Source organism: Gracilinanus agilis, chromosome 3, assembly GCF_016433145.1.
Source record: "Gracilinanus agilis isolate LMUSP501 chromosome 3, AgileGrace, whole genome shotgun sequence".
Classification (NCBI taxonomy): domain Eukaryota; kingdom Metazoa; phylum Chordata; class Mammalia; order Didelphimorphia; family Didelphidae; genus Gracilinanus; species Gracilinanus agilis.
This window is the reverse complement of record NC_058132.1, coordinates 35581842-35602537: the sequence shown is the minus strand read 5'-3', so window position 1 is coordinate 35602537 and position 20696 is coordinate 35581842. Positions and strand designations below refer to the sequence as shown.

General features: G+C 41.9%; 2 protein-coding genes across 2 annotated transcripts in view; one reads left to right on the top strand and one right to left on the bottom strand.

The window, feature by feature from the left end:
• The window catches only part of WRAP73 (WD repeat containing, antisense to TP73), a 35980-nt gene extending 25822 nt beyond the window's left edge, over positions 1-10158 (top strand). Inside the window, exons 6-12 of the mRNA XM_044671230.1 lie at positions 2625-2711; positions 3253-3387; positions 3483-3560; positions 5408-5513; positions 8767-8892; positions 9405-9596; positions 9751-10158. Of these exons, the coding sequence (XP_044527165.1) occupies positions 2625-2711; positions 3253-3387; positions 3483-3560; positions 5408-5513; positions 8767-8892; positions 9405-9596; positions 9751-9860 (834 nt within the window). The 3' untranslated portion in view covers positions 9861-10158. The remainder of the gene's footprint in view (positions 1-2624; positions 2712-3252; positions 3388-3482; positions 3561-5407; positions 5514-8766; positions 8893-9404; positions 9597-9750) is intronic.
• An 817-nt stretch (positions 10159-10975) lies between these two features.
• TPRG1L (tumor protein p63 regulated 1 like) lies at positions 10976-18104 on the bottom strand. The gene is made up of 5 exons (XM_044671228.1): positions 17892-18104; positions 15349-15440; positions 14797-14973; positions 12782-12935; positions 10976-12465 (listed from the first exon to the last, which is right to left on the bottom strand). Exons 1-5 carry the CDS (start codon positions 18102-18104, stop codon positions 12271-12273), a joined length of 831 nt encoding a protein of 276 aa, XP_044527163.1. The 3' UTR covers positions 10976-12270.
• Positions 18105-20696: the final 2592 nt, after the last annotated feature.

Sequence of the window (20696 nt, the reverse complement as noted above, 5' to 3'; positions counted from 1 at the left end):
ATAAAATGCACATGATCATTTAACTATCTGAAAGAAAAGCCTTTGAAAAAGATCTCATTTATATTTTAATCCTAAAATCAAAAACATGTAAAGAGGGAGCTGCTAGATGACTCAGTGGATTGTTGGGTTCAAATTTGACTTCAGATACTTCCTAGTTGTGTGGCCCTGGACAAACAGATGGCACCATAGTTTACTTCTTTCAGAGAACTATCCAAAAAACTTAATTGAGATTAATTAATAGCTTCATTAAAGTTGCAGGAAACAAAGAAATCCTTTAAAATCATCAGCATTTTTATGCAATATAAAAAAGAACCAGGAGAAAATAAGACAAATTTCATTCAAAATAGTTGGTGAAATAGATTAGATAAGCAACAATTAGCAGCAGCTATAGCCCAGGGTTTAAGTGTTAGTGTTAAATGTAAATTCCTGGGGGAAGAACTCCCTATTTGAAAGGAACTTCTAGAAAAACTAGAAAGCTAATGGAAATTTAGTTTAGACTAACATACACAATCTACCGCAATAATTACCTAATGGATAGGCAACTTAAATATAAAAGACCATGTCATTAAAAAATAGAGGCCATTGGAAGTACCTTTCATGACTGGTGTGGGAGAGAATTTTGTCCAACAAGGCCTAAGAGGTAAGCAATGAAAAAATATGAGGGATAATTTGGATTATGTAAAATTAAAAAGCCTTTGCATAATTCAGATAGAATTAGGAAATCAGCAAATGGAAAAAAAAAACAACAAGGTGTCCTATGTCACTGAGAAAATCTGCTAAGATACATGGTGAATTGAATGTATAAAACCACAAGCCATTCCCCATTAGAAGAACTCAAACAAATGTGATCATGGGAATATGTGATCCAGATTGATAATTATAGAAGGGGTTTTACTTCACAAAACTGGCATGATAATCAAAAATGGAAATGTTGCTGGAGAGGCTTTGGGAAAGACACTATTAGTGCAACTATTTCTTTTCTTTTTTTCCCCTTTTTTGGGGGTTATATTCTGAGTTCCAAAATGTTTCTCTCCATTAGGATGTGACACACACACATATATATATATGCAAAACCATGTTTCATACATATTTCAGTATATCAGTTCTTTCTTTGGAGACAGATAACATTTTTCTTTCTAAGCTGTTTGTAGTTGAATATATTACTCAAAATAGCTTAGTCATTCACAATTGCTCTTCAAACAGTATTGCTTTTATGTTCTCTTGGTTTTGCTTTTTTCACTATATTATTTCATGCAAATCTTTCCATGTTTTCTAAAATCAACCTGCTCTTGTAACATTTCTTATATCACAGTTGTATTCCATCACATTCATATACCACAACTTGTTCATCCATTCCCCAGTTGATGGGCATCCCTTCAATTTCCTGTTTTTTGCCACCACAAAGAGAGCAGCTATAAATATTTTAGAATATATAGTTCTTTAACTTTTTTCCTCATTACTTTGGGAAGCAGATCTAATGGCATTATTGCTGTGTAAAAGTGTATACACAGTTTTATTACTCTTTGGGCATAATGCCACATTGCTCTCCAAAATGGTTGGATTAGTTTACTCTCCCACCAACAGTGTAAAAAGGTCTCAGTTTTTCCACATCCTCTCCAACATTTGTCATTTTCCCCTTCTCTCATTTTAGCTAAGCTGATAGATGTGAGATGGTGCCTCAAAGTTGTTTTAATTTGCATTTCTGAAACTGTTTTCCAAAAACTCTGTAAAACAGTTTGGAGTTATGTAAGAAAAGGGATTTAATTGTTTGCGTGCTCTTTGACTAGTTATCCCCAGTCATAAATCTCAGAGGACAACAGCAGAAATAAAAATTTAATGAGTAACAAAACATTCTTATTAGGATTTTTTCAAAGACCTGGTAATAAAGTGGGTAATACATAATTGTTAAGTTAGAGCCTGGGCCTGCAGGTCCCTGACATAGAGAACCATGGCCAGCTCTACCCACTCCCCCTGACTGCCTCTGTGTGAATGGAGTGGGAGATTGTAGCAGAGAGAAAATGAATATGAAGAAAGGGCAGAAACATGGGAAGATTTATGTGAATCAATGCAGAATGAAACAGGCAGAACCAAATGAACACTATACAGAAAAGTGACCACCATGATGCAACTGGAAGGAGCTCTTGTAATGCTCTGGAAAAGAGATAATGAAACCTGTCTCCCTTTTGACAGAATCAGATTAGACACTGGGCATCAATAAAACTATTTTTTTTCCCTTGGAGAAGGACATTATTTGTTCCTGGAAGCTATATTTAGGATATTAGATAAAAAATTAGAAGCAGCATGATAAGTGGATAGAGCTCTGGGCTCTAAGTCAGGAAGAACTGACTTCAAATCCTGACTCACTTGTTGGCTCTGTGACCCTGGGCAAATCCTTTAACCTGCAGACCCCAGTTCTTATTTCATCTTTAAAATCAGGGACTGGGACTCAGTGACCTTCAAGGTTCCCTGTCGCCTTTTACAGTCAGTGAGCCTGTGATCCATTATCCTGTGCATGCTTGAATGATCAAATTGTATATAATTTGGGGTTTAAAGAAATTGTTTTTAAATTTCTCTGTTTCCTTTCCTACCCCCCCCCCCTTCCCTCATATTCTTCTCTTTTGTAGCATTTTGACACAGACACCCAAGACCTTGCTGGGATTGAATGGGCTCCAAATGGCTGTGTGTTGGCAGCTTGGGACAGTTGTTTGGAGGTATGAAGGAAATACTTGTTTTTAGGGATCTTACTGATAACCGTTGACTTGCTGCTTTTATGCAGAACTTTACCAGGCCTAGAAGAGGCCTTCTAGGTTAGCAGGACCTGCCAGAGTGGCTTCATGTCACCGTCACATCAAAGAGGCCTCAGAATAGAACTGAAGTGGATAACAAATATGTATTTTCTTAATTTCTTCAACCCCCCCCCCCTGAGAAGGAAGTAAATGTCTAACATTCTTTACTTGTTAATTATTGACATAGGGATTAGACTGTTTGGCTGAATGGCTCAAATTTTGCCTCTGACATTCACTAACTGTGACTGTGGACAAGTCACTTAGGTTCTGAGCTTCAGTTTCCTCCTCTGTAAAATAAGGATATTAATAGCAAGAGAACCTCTTTCTCAGGGTCATTATGACTGATAGTCAGGCTAGGTAAAGAGCATTTGAAAGAGCCATATCAATCTTGACTGTTATTACTACTTTACGACATTATGTCATAGTCTGAAAGCGTCATTTAAAAATCAGATTTTCTTGTTTACAGTATAAAATGTTATTGTATTCCTTGGATGGCCGGTTGTTGTCAACATACTCTGCATACGAGTGGTCTCTAGGTATCAAGACCATAGCCTGGAGTCCCAGCAGCCAGTTTTTGGCCATTGGCAGCTTTGATGAAAAGGTAGAGAGCACGTGCGTGTAAAACTTTGAGAAATTAGTCGTGTGTTTGTTTAGAGCAAAACAAGACAGCGATCCTGACTTTATTTCTTCAAACAGGTGCGGATTCTTAACCATGTGACTTGGAAGATGATTACAGACTTTGGACATAACGCAACCATTAATAACCCTAAGATAGTAAGTTCAGAGTATATGCTGCTAGTAAAAATTGCAAAGGTCTTTGATTTTTATTGATTTCAGTCTTCATCATGCAGATAGAATCCCTCCATGTTTTTTACAAGTAACCATGATTGGAAAAACATACCTTTCTGCCTTAACTAGGCTGGGCCTCAGATGACAGATGTAGTCTATTGAGTGTAGACCCAAAGATACAATTTCCTCTGGCTGAAAAGTATCAGTATGATCTTTTGAAACATAGGATCCCTTCCCTGTTACAGTGAGGGATTAAAATAGAAATGGAAAAACTGGCACAATTTTAAATAGTTTGTTGGCTGGCCAGATATTTTGGTAAAGAAGGTCTGTACTAACTACGTCTATAAGTTGTTTTTATGTGTAAAATCCAGATTTCAGACTTCTGGTTGTCGGGGGTTTCTCCCCTCCAGATCTTGACCCAAGATCAATGAGGACAGGCTGGAAAAGAGGAAGCTGCAGTTACTCTCTGGCCACTGGGGTGGCAGAAACAATGCCAACCTCTGAATGACATTCTGTGAAATGTTTCATATTAAATTTCAGTGTTAATAGAATTTGTATAGCTTTGGTTTTTCAATGAGCAAGCCCCTCTCCTGCCCTTGGCAAGGAGTGAAGCTCCTTTCCTTCTAAGATGATGATAGGGCAGAGTAACGGCACAAAAGGCAGATTGATTTGGGGATTAGTTTCTTGGTAACATCAGAGGCAAACCCCTTGGATTGGCTTAGGGTCAGGTTATAAGAAGGAATGCAGACAATCTTTATCCTAGCGTTTGCCTCCCTAACCCTTTTCTCCTAATCCTTGGAATGAATCTTTGGTTTCTTCTGAGGCTTCTTTACATTCTTGGCCTTGGTGTTCCAAGTGACCTGAACAGAGATCTGTTTGAAAAGCATTGGATGACATTCTGGCCCATGTATACTATCATTCCATTAAGAGAGATAGCCAAGATGGGTTTTCTCTTACCCCATTCTTGGTGTTTTACAAAACCAGTTGCCTGTACCTCCTCTTCCCTCCTTTATAGCCCTCTTTCAGGTATATAAAAATTCCCAAGATTTTATCTTGAAACTTTTACAGCATCATTGGTAACATTGAGCTTCATTGCTCTTAGTACCTCACAGAGACAACTGTGTCTTCCTCACTTATAGTCTGTCATCCTGAGGGTTGGGTCTTATTTGTTGACCTAGAATTGTTTTTCTTTTATTCCTAACCTTATTTTTGGAGGCTTTTTAAGACCTAGCACCTATGTAGCACCCTTTTTTTTTTTTTTCAATTTTTAAAATTTAAAAACTTTTTTTATTTTTAGAAGTCCTGACCTTCTATCTTAGAATCAATACTGTGTATTGGTTCCAAGGCAGAAGAGTGGTAAGGGCTAGGCAGTTGAGGGGGTGGAGGGGGAAGGGGGTCAAGTGACTTGCCTAAGGGCACACAGCTAGGAAGTGTCTGAGGCCAGATTTGAACCTAGGACTTCCCATCTCTAGACCTGGCTCTCCATCCATGGAGCCACCCATCTGCCCCCACTAGCACCCAGTTTTTAAAAGTGTTAATAACTAGGAAAAAACACATTATTGTAGTTTCTATGATGGAGTTGCCCCTGTCCTGACATTGTTGAACTCTCCTACTCATAGAAGATTCTAAAAGGCTTCTTCCATCAGAGGGAATTATTGCATTATTTGAGATGCTTTCATACTGTTAAGATTCACTTATACAATTTTCTGTCATCAACAGTAATAATTATCCTTTACAGTTGTATGCTTTACATTTTACAAGACAAGACTTTCACCTGGTTACCTCCCAAATTTCACTGCCTTTGTCATAAACTTTGGTATTTGTTCTTTCAGGTTGTATATAAGGAAACAGAAAAGTCTCAAAATTTAGAAATGGAGAATCTTCCATTCCCACCAACCAAAGCAGCAGCCAGTTCTCTTTTCAACACAGAAAGTAAATGTAAGAAGCAAAGGGATGAATGTTCTTTTTCTTTCTTTTTTTAATTAACAAGTATTTATTTCTTCACTTCATCTCTTCCACCCAATTGGAAAACAAAAGCCTAGTTAAAAATATGCAGTTAAGCAAAACAATTCCCACATTATCCATGCCAAACTGAGGGTCTCTGTACCCATGAGGCTGTTTCCTTTCTGCTGGGACAGGAAGCCTGCTTCGTCATCAGGCCTCTGGAATCATGGGTGGCCTTTGCATTGATCAGTTCTTAAGTCTTTCATGGTTGTTTATCTTTATGGTATTGTATAAATGGTTCTCCTAGTTCTGCATACTTCTACAGGTCTTCTCAGTATCTTTGAAACTATCCCTTTTTTCATTTTTCATGGCCCAGTGACATTCTATAGATTTACAGAATTTGTTCAGCTGAAATAACCTCTTTAAAAGGGTATGTACAGATTAGAAAATTTGGGGATGTCATTCCAAATGGCTTTTCACAGTGGTGGGATCAATTCATAGCTCTATTCAAAGCACAAAATATGGCTTTTTCTGGAAGCCCCTTCAGTTGTCATTTTTCTTTTGTCACCTTTGCCAGTCTGATGGGTGTGTGAGGTAGAAACTTGAGCTGTAATTTGCATTTTTCTAATTATTATTGATTTGGAATGCTTTCATATGTCTAATGACAGGTTGGATTTTTCCTTCGAAAACTGCCTATTCATAACCTTTGATTATTTATCAATTCGGTAGTGACTTATTCTTATAAATTTGTGTCTTTCCACATCTTAGAAATTAGACTTTGTTTGTTCATTGTTCTAGTCTCACTTCCTGACTTTGGACTTTTGGTTAGGGTCAGAACCGGGGAACTTTTCAAGGGAATGGCTGGGCTGTGTGAGCCTATTTTATGTCTTCTTGGGCAGAAGTATCAAACATGCAGCCCAAATGAGATTAAAATGTAACTGGGAAATGTTTTTACAAAATAAATAAAAGTACTATAGGATATAATGTTAATTTATAGGATTTTTTTTTAACCCTTACCTTCTGTCTTAGAATCAATACTAAGTATTGGTTCCAAGGAAGAATGTTAAGGGCTAGGCCATGAGTGTTAAATGATTTGCCCAGGGTCACATAGCTAGGGAAGTATCTAAGTTAAAATTTGAACCCAAGACCTCTGACTATTCACTGAACCACCTAGCTGCTCCCAATTTGGGGTTTTCTAAATCACTATGCAGCCCCAGAAGTTTTTATGTGTGGTTTAGACATCCCTAATTCTAGTTGAGTTTGATACCCCTGCTCTTGGGTGTTGCTAATTTCTCTGGATATCAAGTTTTGCTATTCCAGAATCTCAGGGACAATCAGGCTTTGACTGAAGCAATCTGATCCAGGGTAAAGTCTAGCTCTACAATGCCTGGCCTGGGTAGGAGTGTGATCAACACTGCTCTGGGCTTGCCTGGATCGGAGCACCATATTGCTGCCTGACTCTGCCAGCTGGAGCAGAGACCCTCAGGCTCCTCCTGGCTTTGGGTATCCTGCCTGGGTGGTCAGTGCAGGTTTTAGATTGGGCTGGATCTGAGACTCCCTCAGCTTCTTCAGTCAGGGTCCCAGCTTACTGCCTCTCCTTCCGCTGGGCTACCCTAGGGGAGGTTCCTTCCTCAGTCCACACTGGGCCCGTAAAGTGGCAGAGCTATGGGTTAGCACTGTTTCCTGCTCCTTGCACAAGGCCAGGCCCCTCCATGCCATGCCTGGGGCCTCTTTTTGCCCCAGCACACCTGGAGGTGAACATGGCATCTTTGTAAGATCTCTGCATCTCCCTCTACCCACCTGGTTATAGAGCACCTCTTGTTCTTTCCTTGGATTTCCTTTGTTGCTTCAGTCTGTTGTGATTTAAATGTTTAAAATTTAAAAAATACTTAATGGTTCTGCTTTTTTTCCCATCAAGGGCCTTTTTGCCCTCCTAAATTTCAGGTATTTGTTGATTTTTTAAAAAAAGGAAACCTATACCGTATTATTGCTCAAGACCTATCTGGCTTTAAGGTACATGGGAGTCCAATGGAATGAAGACCCACAGTGTTCACTGACATTTTCCTAAGGTCTTCCCCAGTAGTGTTGTGAAAATGGAGATTTTCTTAGATCAGCCAAAAGCAATTTTGGACTTTGCTAAATAATCTTGGGGTTAATAGAGTGCACTAGACTTGGAGACGGAGGGATTTCACCATGCCTGTAGGACAAGTCACTTCATTGCAGTGCCCTCCATCTTCTGCCAGTAACAGGATGGAACTAGACAATTCAAGTCTCTTACTTCAAGACCGTGCACTTTGGAGATGAAATGGGGGTGGCCTAGGCAAACTGGAAGACACGTATCAGAGTGGAGCAGGGAAACTAGAAAAACAGAAGCAAATAAGAGCTGCAGATGACTGTTCTATTTGGTTGAAATAAATGTTTCCATCAAAGTGTGTAAGCAGCTCACCTTTATTGATTTATCTGGTCAGCTGCTGTGGTAGATCTAATGTGTTTATTAGCGACTGCTAACCTTGGAAGCTGAGACTCAGTAGAACCCGTGATTGGGGGAAAACAGCTTGTACTTCTAAAAAGATGCAGCCCCAGCTTGGGTGCAACAGTTCTGAGGAAACTTTCCAATCCATAGAATGTGGCACCTTCTATACAGCTTTCTGATGGGGACAAGTTGGGGATATAGTGTTTGTTTTTTTTTTAAACCCTTACCTTCCGTCTTGGAGTCAATACTGTGTGTTGGCTCCAAGGCAGAAGAGTGGTAAGGACTAGGCAATGGGGGTCAAGTGACTTGCCCAGGGTCACACAGCTGGGAAGCGTCTGAGGCCAGATTTGAACCCAGGACCTCCCATCTCTAGGCCTGACTCTCAATCCACTGAGCTACCCAGCTGCCCCCGATATAGTTCTTTTTGAGACTATCAGAGTCCTTAGGAGCTCTGTGTCTCCTTTTCTGTTTAGTACTGTTATGACAGTTTGTTTTTTTTAACCCTTTCATCTTAGAATCAACACTGTATGATGATTCCAAGGCAGAAGTGGTAAGGGCTAGGCAACGGGGATTAAGTGATTTGCCCAGGGTCACACAGCTGAGAAGTGTCTGAGGCCAGATTTGAACCCAGGTCCTCGTCTGTAAGCCTGGCTCTGGATCCACAGAGCCACCTAGCTGTCCCAAAAAATCTTAACAGAAAAAGAGACATTGCTTAGATGTTTCCATGATGCAATCAAACTATTTCCACTTAATTTTTCTCTTGTGCTCTTCCAGATGAGGTGGTCTCAACTCCAGTTTCTTTACAAACATCAAAACCAGTCACTGATCGACCAAATCCCAAAATTGGCATAGGAATCTTAGCATTTAGTCCAGACAATTGCTTCCTGGCAACAAGAAATGGTTAGTACCCCATGAACTGAATTATCTTTCACCTTTCATGAACCCTCTCAGAACAAAATCAAGGAGGATGTTCCCTTCCCAATTTCCCATCCATTTATCCTGCCAGAAAAGAGCAGCCACTGTTGCCTGTCAAAGCAAAGGGTTAAATTTTTGTGACTCATCAGGAAGTGATGATCATAAAAACAAATTCAAATGATAGGCTCTTACAAGGACTTGGGTGCACATAATTCATTTCCCATTTGGGGGCAAAACATGGAGAGAGTGGAATTGGGCTAATAAATATGGTAATAAGTCATAAAGCAATTTTAATACTGTTTACTGAGCCAAAACATAGCCCTTGTGGCTGATTTTACAGCTAAGAAAAAGTGGTTTACTGGCCACATAACAATTGGCTCTTCACCTTCCATTTCTACAGGGGCATCTAAAGGGTTGGAGTAGGCAAGAAATGATATTTAACTCTGGAATGGACCCGGTCTCAAGTATATGTGTATAAAGTTGCCTCTTTCCACTAGATAACATTCCCAATGCTGTTTGGATCTGGGACATACAGAAGTTGAAATTATTTGTGGTGTTAGAACACCTGTCAGCTGTCCGCTCATTCCAGTGGGATCCCCAGCAAGCCCGGCTAGCCATGTGCACTGGGAGAAGCCAAGTGTACCTGTGGTCCCGGGCAGGCTGTGTGTCGGTGCAGGTACCAGTGGAAGGTGAGTGCTGTTGATCCTATTTGTACAATTGAAATCCTGATTTGCAAACTAGTAATTCTTTCTGGTAACCAATAGAGCTGATATGAAGCCAACTTATTGCTGTGAATGTGCTGGAATATATATATATATTTTTTTTTTTTTTTATTTTTTCCAGGTGACTTTCAAATACTTTCTCTGTGTTGGCACCTAAGTGGGGAATCCATGGCCCTCCTGAGCAAAGATCAGTTATGTTTATGTTACCTGGAAAATGAAGAAGTAAAATAATTACAGCCAGAAAGCCTCAAGGACTTCCTTGAGATCTACAGTTTGAGGAGATTCTTGAATAAATGCTGCTATGTCAGAAATCCAATACATATTTGTTTTGTACTAAAAAAAAAAAATCACTTGACAGGGGTGGGAAACGAAGGTTTGGGTGAAGTTTTCTTAAGACGTTAATTTCCCTCCTTGATTTTAAATATTTTTCTAGAGTAACGTATCTTTGTACATATGTCACATAGAAAAACTGACTTTTTTCAATAACTTATAATAAAGACTTGTAAGTTCACAAAGCAATGTGATGTACCTTTTTTCCATTAAGATCGACTCAGGGCATACTCTAGTGTTTCTGAGATACCACTATCAAAATAACAAGTTGATAGAATTATACACCAGCTCCTAGAACCTCTTTCCCCTTCTCTTTTTTAAACCCCTACCTTCTGTTTTAGAATGGATACCAATAATTGGCTCCAAGGAAGAAGGTAAGGGCTAGGCAATGGGGGTTAAGTACCTGCCCAGGGTCATGCAGCTAGGAAGTATCTATTTTGAACCCTGGACCTCTCATCTCCAGGCCTGGCTTGGGTCCATTGAGCCACCTAGCTGTCCCCATCTTCTCTTTTTATGATCCCTTTGTGGGGTGCTGCCAGTGTAAGTCTGTTTCAGAAATGTCTGATAAAACGATTTCCTAGAATCAGCCCTTAGACACCAGGGAAAGCCAGTCAGACAAAAGCTTCTGGTACCCCACATTTCATCTTGGAGAAGTTACTTGAGACTACTAAGTAGTGTTAGTTGCTATAGAAACTGGCCCCAAGAAACCCTATTGCAAACTATCATTTGGTAACCTTGGTGTTATAGCCCCAGTGGCCAGATGACTAGGTATCACAGGGCCAGGCATTTTTCGTCTGCCAGAGCCCACTTATTTTTCCTCTCTGCAAAGGACATCAGGCGGCTAGACTTTGTTTTGTTTTTTAAAAAGTGTATAGATATTCTGTTAAATCGTTGCCTGGAAGCGCCCAGACCCCCTTTGTGTTCCCTTTCTGGTCAAGGAGGAGCATGCCTTTTTGGCTTTGTTTAAAGCAAGCCATTTCCATACTTTCCCAAAGTCAGAAAAGGCACAACCATGGTAAAGTTGGAGTATCTTTACTACAAGATTTAGAAACAGAAGCGAGACACAATGATTTTCTCAAACAGTCTTCCTATTTTGGACATGCAGTGTTGCATTCCAGACACATACATGCCAGTCTTTTACAAGCTGACAATTAAAGTAGAGGCTTAAAAACGAAGGGCTCAAACACACAGGGACACACAAACCAAGAGGCTGGTTAGATAGCATGTAAAGTTTACAAAGAGTAAATTGTGTTTTGTGGCAGACAGGATTCCTTATTCTTCTAAGAAGTCTAGCAATCATTCTATTTGTATAATTTATTTGTAAAAGACTATCATCTTGGACTAGATTCTTCACACCAGGACACTAAAGCTTGGCTAAAGTGAGTGCAGTATTCTGAGCTACAGACAGACACAAGGAAAACCATATTAGACATTAGTTGCTTAATGCTAATCTAACAGGAGTCCTTTACAAAATGCAGTACTCGCAGAGCAAAGTGAACCCATTCCCTTTTAAATATTCATATGGCAATAAAAAACTTAGCATATATGTTAATAAAATCATGTGCAAAGAATTATCAAGGTGACTAGTAAAATCAGTTAAATTGTCATAAAAGTGACTTTTTTTCCCCAAAAAACCTCTTTGGGCCTGTATTATACGGTTATCATAAATAGGAACACAATTTAGATTCATTCTAGAAAAAGTTTGACTTCAGACCAAACTTATATTTACATAACAGCTACTGTCACCCCCAACAGTAGCTAACCAAGGCAAAGACTCAGTCCAGCTAGAGTGGACCAGTCTGTTGGCTACTTTTGCATTTGGCTTCCTAAAAAGGAAAAAAAAAAAAGATGAAGCTTTAAAATATTACAATTGACACTAAGTAAGTGTAAACATTTGTGGCTACAGGCACTGGACAGCAGGTACCTCTCCCTGTAGAGACGATTAACCTCACATTCCATTCTAAATGACGTCATTCTCACCTTTGTATGAACATGCTAGAGTAGCTGCATTGGGAAATGTCAAAAGAAGCAAAAATCCACACACTCAAGAAAAAGCACTAGAAGTCATTAGAAAATAAAATACCAGCTAATACAACTGACAACTGGATTCAATTTGCCCTTTGTGTATAGCTTGTATTGTTGTCGAGTGTCCATTATCTGAAGTCTGTAATTCACTTTACTACTCATAACCTAGAGGTGAGAAACCATTACATATCCTTCGACATAAGATCACACCCTGAGCCCTCCATCTCCTTTTGTTATAACACTCAAATGACAACTTCTATAGCAAGTGGATTGTGAAATAGGAAGTTTAGAAGCCGATTTTGCCTCTTGACATAGAGTAGCCCAGCTTGGCCTCATTGTTGATGAAGGACATGAGCCCCACGTAGGTCTCGATGAGAAGAGGGCGCTCCAAGACCAGCAACCCATTGGCCCGACCTGGTAAGGGGAATTCCTTCTGGGCCCTCTTGACGGCTTGAATTAACAGAGCCCTGAAGCTTCCCAACTTTAAAGACAAGAAGAAAGCAAGTTAGCTTCCAGCCAATATCAAAGACAAACCCCACCTCCTAAAAGCTGGAAGGAAGTGAGCTGGAGAGGAATCTCTTAGGAGGGAATGTGATCAGCTAGAAATTCTAGTTATGCTCATGATTTTAAAATGAGCTCTGTAACTGCTCAAGGACGCTTGGTAATTCTGGCATCTTACCGGTTAAACTCACAATATTCTCTAGCATAAACCTAGGAGCAAATTATTTTCATGTCTAAAGGACAAGAAGTTGGTAAGATGTGATAAGAATACAGTGGATTCCCCCCCACCCCCTTACTTGGCAAAGAGATGCAATCTTCTCATCGGCATCTGCCATTGGATGCTCTATAAAAGTAGCATATGGTAGATTTGTGGACCAGGGATTCCATCTATTTATGAAGGAGGGGCGGCTTTGCTTATCCCACTGAATTCGAATGCCGAAACCTTCTCGCCTGAAATTGAAAGAGATCAAAGTCACATACAATACAGCAGGACTTTTCAGAGCATCCCTATTAATCACAAGGGTGTGACCAAAAAATATTCCCATGTTTTCAGTATAAAACCCCCCATTATTTTCTTAACCTAGAATTTGTTCTTGTTCAAAATAATCATAGGTGCCCTTTACTGATGACTGATTTTAGCACTTTTAATTCTGCTCAATTGAATTAAAATGCCCTGGGTTAAGCTTAAATTCTTTTCACTTTTTAGGCTCACTTACAGAGCATAGTGCTGACTCAAGGAGGACATTTTCTTAACTTTTTTTCTGCCTGTCCTATGATATTTATTTCTGAATATTGGCCAGCCTTAACTAGGAGTTTTCTGGCCAAATCTTTACTTAAGCCTATGAAACACATTAATGTTTAATCTAAATCGCTACAACTTCAGGTATTTTATCACATAAAAAATACCGCTAAGGCAACAGCAATAGACCAAGAACATTGAATACCACTTAACATTTTACCACAAGTATCTTTTTGTATGGGATATGAAAGTATGAAGTGTCCGTCTCTGTTTCAAGTTTAACTGCCCGAAGAACTATCATGATCAATGCAGTACTCTTGGTTTAAACTAAGAGGATATATAAGACTTAAACACTGGAGGGGCTATACATGTACAACATTTTAATGCATTAAAATCAATTTAGTTTAGCCTTAACTTCACAATCCCTTTTGAATGTACTTGGTGGTCTAAAAGTAACTTGTTTCTATTCCAAATAAGCTTTTTTTTGTTTTTTGTTTTTTAAATTAAACCCTGACATTGTCTTAGTAACAACTCTAAGGCAGAAGGCAAGGGCTAGCAAAGGGAGTTAAATGACTTGCCCAGGGTCACACAGCTAGAAAGTGTCTGAGGCCAGATTTGAAGCTAGGACCTCCTGTCTCCAGGCCTGGCTCTTATCCACTGAGCCACCCAGTTGCCCCCAAATAATCTTTCGAGTAAGGCAGAACCGAAAGTCCCTCTTTCTTTCAGGCGACAGCTTCTCTAAAGCTACCATGGCTCACGGTGATGTAATTATTTCTCGGCTCAGCCCTGAAAGTCAGAAACCCAATTAGTTTTCTTCCCCAAACAAAAATGTTCTCGTGCAGTCAGAAAGCAAACAATCTCCTGTGCACCTTAAGAAAGAGCTATTTGGCATTCTGAGTATTCAAATGTGCTTCTTTCTTCTACTTTAAATAATAGGATTCTTTAGACCAGTGGGTTCCCAAACTTTTTTGGCCTGCCGCCCCCTTTCCAAAAAAAAATATTACATAGCCCCCTGGAAATTAACTCTAAAAAATTTTAATAGCAATTAATAGGAAAGATAAGTGCACCTGTGGCCATCACTGTCCCCCTGGATCGCTGCAGCACCCACCAGGGGGCGGTGGTACCCACTTTAGGAATCACTGCTTTAGGGGAAAAAATCTTAAGTACAAATGCTATACCATAAGTTTAAATATATGTAGTCATGAAAACCATTCTTTGGAAAGACATTTAAAAATTCAAACCACTTTGGATCCAGTGACGATTATACTTCCTGAGTTCCTTCTAAGGACATTTCCCTTACTATAGGTATACTGAGGTCAATTCATCTGCTGATGCTGTCACTCAGTCAGCAGAGGTCCAACCTCTCTTGTGTTCTGGACCTGTGGTTCAGGGTAGTGATGCCCTCTATGGACTCCTTACCCACAGAAATACCATCCACAGGGTTACAAAGGATACCAATCATACTGAAACACAGATAAAAACAAAAAACAAGCACATAAAGCCTCTGCTCTAAAAGTCCCTTCCTGTTTTAATTCTAATGCTGTGCTACCAAATGCTATGAATTGAACTTACTTATTCAGTGACTTAGGAGGAAACTCAAACTGTCCGTAGGAAATGGTATCAATTGCATTTAATGATATTTTAACCACCTGCAGGCACTGTAGATTGATGAAGTCATATTTACAGATCAGAAGGGATTGATCTGTGATGAGAATAAGTCGTTCCTTTTCGTTGTTCCAATGGTCAACCCTAGTGAGGCAGAGAAAATGAGTCATTGCTTGTAATTCTCCTCAAAGTCTGTAAATGCCATTTTCCAAATCAATGATGAAAATGGAGGAGTGACCTGAATGATCAAGACAAGCAGTGTGCCAAAGGCCTCCCCACGCCCAAATATTGGGAAACAGCTCCATGAGACACTGAGGCCAGTGTCTTTACCACAACAGCCCTGGGGAAGGCTAAAGGCTTTCCATCTTCCCTGAGAAAATGCTATGAATGTTGGCCTCTCCACCCCTCTACCGTTTCTAAGCTAGCGCAGATGGATTCTCCTGAGAATATTTAAGTGTTTTAGGAGGGAAGAAGGCTTGCACTGTCCTTGGTGCCCACTTAGCCCAGGGACCTACTTACTCAGCCAGCAGCCACACACCCTGCACCTCTCCATCATCCATGGGCAAGACAGCTAAGCGGATGTCCTCTACGGCCTGTTCAATGGTCCCAGTCTTGAACAAAATGAAAGAAAGCAGAGGTTACACCTTCCAAGGCATGGCGAGGCCTCCTGGAGCAGCCAGGGTTAAGGAGCCCCAGGCTTACTGAACGGCCCCCTACCACTGCCTCTTCCCAGGGTGATAAAAAAAAAAACCTGAACTTTCCCTTCTGACAATCTGAACTCATTGAGCCCCTTAGAAATCTACCTACCCCAGGCCTGGACTGTGACCCATGTTCAAATATGCAGGCTGAGACTTAGGCCTAGACCGAAAGGCTAGCCCCCTCCTTCTGCTTGGGTAGAAACTTCAGGACTCCCCAGGCTGGGAGAGCACAGCCTGGGGAGTCCTGACACTCTAGTACTTTATGGCTTCTCTGGTAATGGTCACCTCAAACCCAAAAGGGGTCCAGAGAGTAAATGATTATTTTTTTCTTGGTTACACTAGACCCATGGGTGATTTCAGACAGACAACGCCCGGAAACCAATGACAAGAACTTCTAGCTCCCTCTGCAGAGGGATGCCACCTTTACAATTAGTTTTTCATCTGAGAGTCAGCAAAGAGGGTGTGTAAGAGACTTCTCTGGTGCCTTGGCATGAGTGAATACTTAAGGGCCTTTAATCAGCCCTGGCCCAGCTGTCCTCAGGGTGATGTGTGCCAAGCTGAAGGGAAGGCTCATCAGGGCAGGGAAAAGAGGGCTGGTCTGGGGAGCTGGGTGACCCAGATTCAAATTTTGGTGTTTATTGATGACCAGGCCAGGTGTCTGCATTCCTGAGTGTCAGCTCCCGCCTCCAGGAAAAAGGTCTGAATCCTGTTCTAGCTACTTCACTGGGCGCAGTGGGGAAGAAGGCTCTTTTTAAAACTTCAAAGCACAAGAGCATCGGCCTCACAGTCCACCCCTTACCTCCTCACTTACAGATGAGAAAGAGGAGAGCCAGACAGGAAAAGGGCCTGAGCCTGACATAACATGCACATAGCAACGGGCAGAGCCATTGATTTAATGGGGTAGGAGAATCCTTCAGGAGTGGTTACCAAGGGGGATTCAGATGGGTGAGGGGACGAGAGCTAAAGCTCTCATGACCTAGCTCTCTGCCGTTTGCAAAGGTACTGCCATATATTCTCATTTGAGCATCAATAAGTCAGTCAGACAGCAAGCATTTATTCAATGTTTACCATGTACCAGGCGCTAGCAATGTGAAAAAAGTCAAAAAGAAACAACTTGTCCCCAGCACTTAGTAAAAGTATCAGGCACATAGTAAGCACTTAAAATGCTTCTAGTTGAGGGCAGCTGGGTGGCTCAGGGGATTGAGAGCCAGATTGGAGACTGTAGGTCCTGGGTTCAAATATGACCTCAGACACTTCCTAGCTGTGTGACCCTGGTCAAACCAGGTTAATCCCCACTGCCTGGCCCTTATCACTCTTCTGCCTTGGAACCAATGTGCAATATTGTTTCTAAGAGGGGGAAAGATAAGGGCCTTTTTAAAAAAAAAATGCTTGTTACATACAGATTACAATAGGTGGAAAACTAGCAGAAGCAAAGGCAAGCTATGAACTTGACTTTTGAACTTGGGGTAGTGACTATGACTGGGGAGGGGGTGAACTTGTCTCTGAACCTGTTGGGCTTCTATGAATTTTTCCTGTTAGTTTATTTCCCAATTGAGACTTCCTCAGACTGGGGGCGGGTTAAAGACCTCCAGGAGCAGGACTTGATCTGAATCTCTAACAGAAACCAAAAACAGGGAGGGTTAGGGAAGATGTCACAGCAAATAGAACACTGGACCAGGAGTCAGAAAACCTGAATTCAAATCTAGCCTCATTTGCCTCAGTGTCCTTTGTGGATTTTTTGTTTGTTTGTTTGTTTTTTTTAATTTTTAACTCTTCTCTTCCATCTTAGAATTAACACCGTATGTTGGTTTCAAGGCAGAAGAGTGGTAAGGGCTAGGCAATGGAGGTTAAGTGACTTGCCCAGGGTCAAACAGCTAGACATGTCTGAGGCCTGATTTGAACCTGGCTCTAGGCCTGGCTCTATCTGCCCTCAGTGTCTTCATTTTTTTTTTAAGTAAAAATTGGGGATTATATGCAGCACCTACCATCCAGAGTTGTTTTGGGCATTAAATGACATACTTGTAAATGGCTCTGCAAAGGTATATTCATGCTGGCTAGCTGTTATTATTTGGATGTCACGGACCCCTTGGGCAGTCTGAGAAAGCCTCCGTGGATCAATGGTCAAAATCATTCAAAACGTATGAAAATGAATACAGAGGATTACAAAGGAAACCGACTATAGGAAAATACACGAACACAGAAAAGAAGTTCAAAGAAGCCTGGTGCCAGGCTCAGTGTTCACGCCCGCCTGTCACCCCACCCCCGGCCCAAAGAATCAAGTTCAAGCCAGTGGGCCTCGCGCCGTGCCTCCCCTCCTCCACCCCGCTAGAGTACAGTTCCCGCCCCCAAGCCGCTTTCACCCACCCGGAACACGAAATACTCCTTGACGCGGGCTCGGCGCGTGGGATCGTGGACGCTGAGCGGCCACAGTGTCTGGCGCAACGGGGTCCTGCCCCCAGCCCCGCCGCCCGGCCCGAGCCCCGTGCTCGACGCCGTCACTCCCACGCCCCCGTGGGTCGGGACCAGCGTTGTGGGGCTTGTGCCCGCCGAGTCCACCGAATCCCGCAGCTGTAGCATGGCCGACTTGCCCAACACCGCCTTCGACCGGTACGCCCGAATGTCAAGGGGGGGCGGCCGGGGCCCGGGGCCGGCCGAGACAAGTCCCGGCCTGCCCCGTCGTTTCCTCTGATTGGCTCCTTTCTGCCTCACCGTTCCAACTATTGGCTCTTCTGGTTGTCTCTCGAGCTAGAGCTCCGCCCGCCTGCCCGGCCCCGAATCTGACTCCGCCCCACCATCCCGCGTGATTGGGTTAGCTGGGCTCCTCCCATCTGTTGGCTCAGACCCCCTCACACCCTCCTGATTGGGTCCATTGCCGGCTTCTCTCATCATGATTGGCTCAGGTCCCGCGGCGGCCATTCTCCTCTGCTCCCGCCCCGTGCTGTGATTGGCTCCTCCCGTTGTGGTCACAATTGTGTCCAATCCCCTTGCGGCGGAAATGGCTGCGCTAGTCTCCAGGGTACTTCCTGTTTATGTGCTCGGGGTCATCCGGAGAAAGCAGTGTTTAGGCTCGTTGTTACCTGTTTTTGTGGCCCCTGAGGAAGGGAAAGCAAGTAACTGAAGGGAAAAAGGAGTAGAAGACTGCGAGGACACCGGTCCTCTGCCGAAAATACCTGTCATGGCGTCTCGCGGCCCGGGCTTCAAGTCCTCCGCAGATCTTAGCCGGGCAGAATTGAGAACGACCCACTCGAAACTCGTCCCCTCAGAACACACAGCGGGGCCGGAGCGAAGAGACCCAGCGCTTGAGAGCATGGGTTGAGGGCCAGGGCCCTCAGTTTACTACTCTGTAAAAGGATTTATTAAGCTCCTGCTGTGTGTCAGCTGCTGAGATTTTCCATTCTAATAAAAAAAAAATGGCATTTCTATAGCGCTTTAAGATTGGAAAACGCTCTACAAATATTTGAACCTCCCAGCAACTCACAGAAGCAGGATCTATTGTCACACCCATTTTACAGGGGAAGAAACTGAGGCAAACGGAAGTGGTGCTACTTTGCCCAGGGTCACACAGCTTATGTTAGATGGAATTTAAGAACAATAGCATTTCAGTAGAACTTTAAAGCTTGCAAAAACAAAACAAAACAAAAACAAAAAAACACCAAAACTTACAAGTAATATCTTATTTGTTCCCCTTGACAGCCTTGGTAAGTAGATGCTATTCTAACCGTCCCCATTTTACAAATAGGGAAACAGACTCCAGTGACTTGCTCCCACAGTTAATAAGTGCTCGAGACTGAATTTGAGCTTTTCTTTTTTTTTTAAACCCTTATCTTCCATCTTAGAATCAATATTGTGTATTAGTTCTAAGGCAAAAAAAGTAGTAAAGGCTAGGCAATGGGAGTTAAGTGACTTGTCTAGGGTAACTGAGCTAGGAAGTGTCTTGAGGTCAAATTTGAACCCAGGACTCCACATCTCTAGGCCTGACTCTCAATCTGCTGAGCTACCCAGCTGACCCCTGAACTCAAGTCTTGGCACCCAAGCCCAGGACTTTTAATCCACTTCAGCACAACTTCCTTTAGGAGACCTTCAAATGGAGATAATAAGTACATATCTGTATGTGTATATACACACATATTTAGATACATAATGTGTGTATAAATGATGAAGCTAGGCAATGGGCAGTGAGGGAAGCAGGTCCTTTATGCTCTGAAATCTTGTATTTCTCACTAGTAAGCACGAATTATGCATGAACTGTAGAATCTGTCATCAGTTAACCATTTTGTATTGCTAGCAGAACTATACTCTTCTCTACCTTAGTTCTGAACTGTCAAGTTGCTCTGTACCACAGCTTCATGCAGTGCTGTCAGGATTTACCTTAGTTCTGAACTTTTAGGCTGTATTATTAACTGCTTGCATTGTTTTGTATTTACCTTTGTTATATTCCCCTTTGATGAAGGCATTCCAGAGACCTCTCCCTCACTGACAGAGGATGGCTCCCTGCCAGTGTGTGTGGGGGGAAATGAGTCATATGCATCTTGGGCTCTGGCAGCCCAGGACCTTCAATAAATATGCAAACTCTGATCCACACAGAGTGGTTACTCCATCTAGGGGCTGCTATTCCACCAGCCCCCAGGCTACTCTACCAGCCCAGACTATTATACTGTCTTTAAAACCTCCTCAAATAAAATGTTCTTACTTTTGGACTGAAGAGAGGTTGAGTCTCCCATTCTTGTGGAGAGACCCTGCTACAAAGTTGGGTGTGTTTCTCCTACAATCCTACCGTATTTACCACTTTGACATTTAAATGTCTCAGAATTTTAGAGCTGAAGGAACCCTAGAGGGATCATAGAACTTAGACCTGGAAAAGACCATAGATTCAATCATTTTTTCTCTTTCAGTTAACTCTGAAATCCATGTATTCAGCCATGATTTTTCTTCTGAATTCTAATCCCTCTTTACCAACTCCTTTCTGTACTTCTCCACCTGGGTATTGCATAAGCACCTCAAACTCATCATATTCAAAACAGAACTCCATATTATTCTCCAAAACATTAATCCAGATTTTCTCATTTCTGTCGATATATCCACCATTCTTCCAGCAGGGGACAAGCATTGATTAAGTACCTATGTAGTGGGGCTCAGGGTCCCTTGGAGACCCCAAATCACTAGAGAGGT

Bases quoted from the DNA above. Each gene is read 5' to 3' on its own strand.
- TPRG1L (XM_044671228.1), bottom strand. From the start codon at position 18,104: ATGCTACAGCTGCGGGATTCGGTGGACTCGGCGGGCACAAGCCCCACA. The intron at 14,974-15,348 runs GTAAGTAGGTCC...CTGCCTCACTAG, and splicing joins GGTGTGTGGCTGCTGGCTGA to GGTTGACCATTGGAACAACG. The intron at 12,936-14,796 runs GTAAGTTCAATT...TTTCAATTTCAG, and splicing joins CCTCCTAAGTCACTGAATAA to GCGAGAAGGTTTCGGCATTC.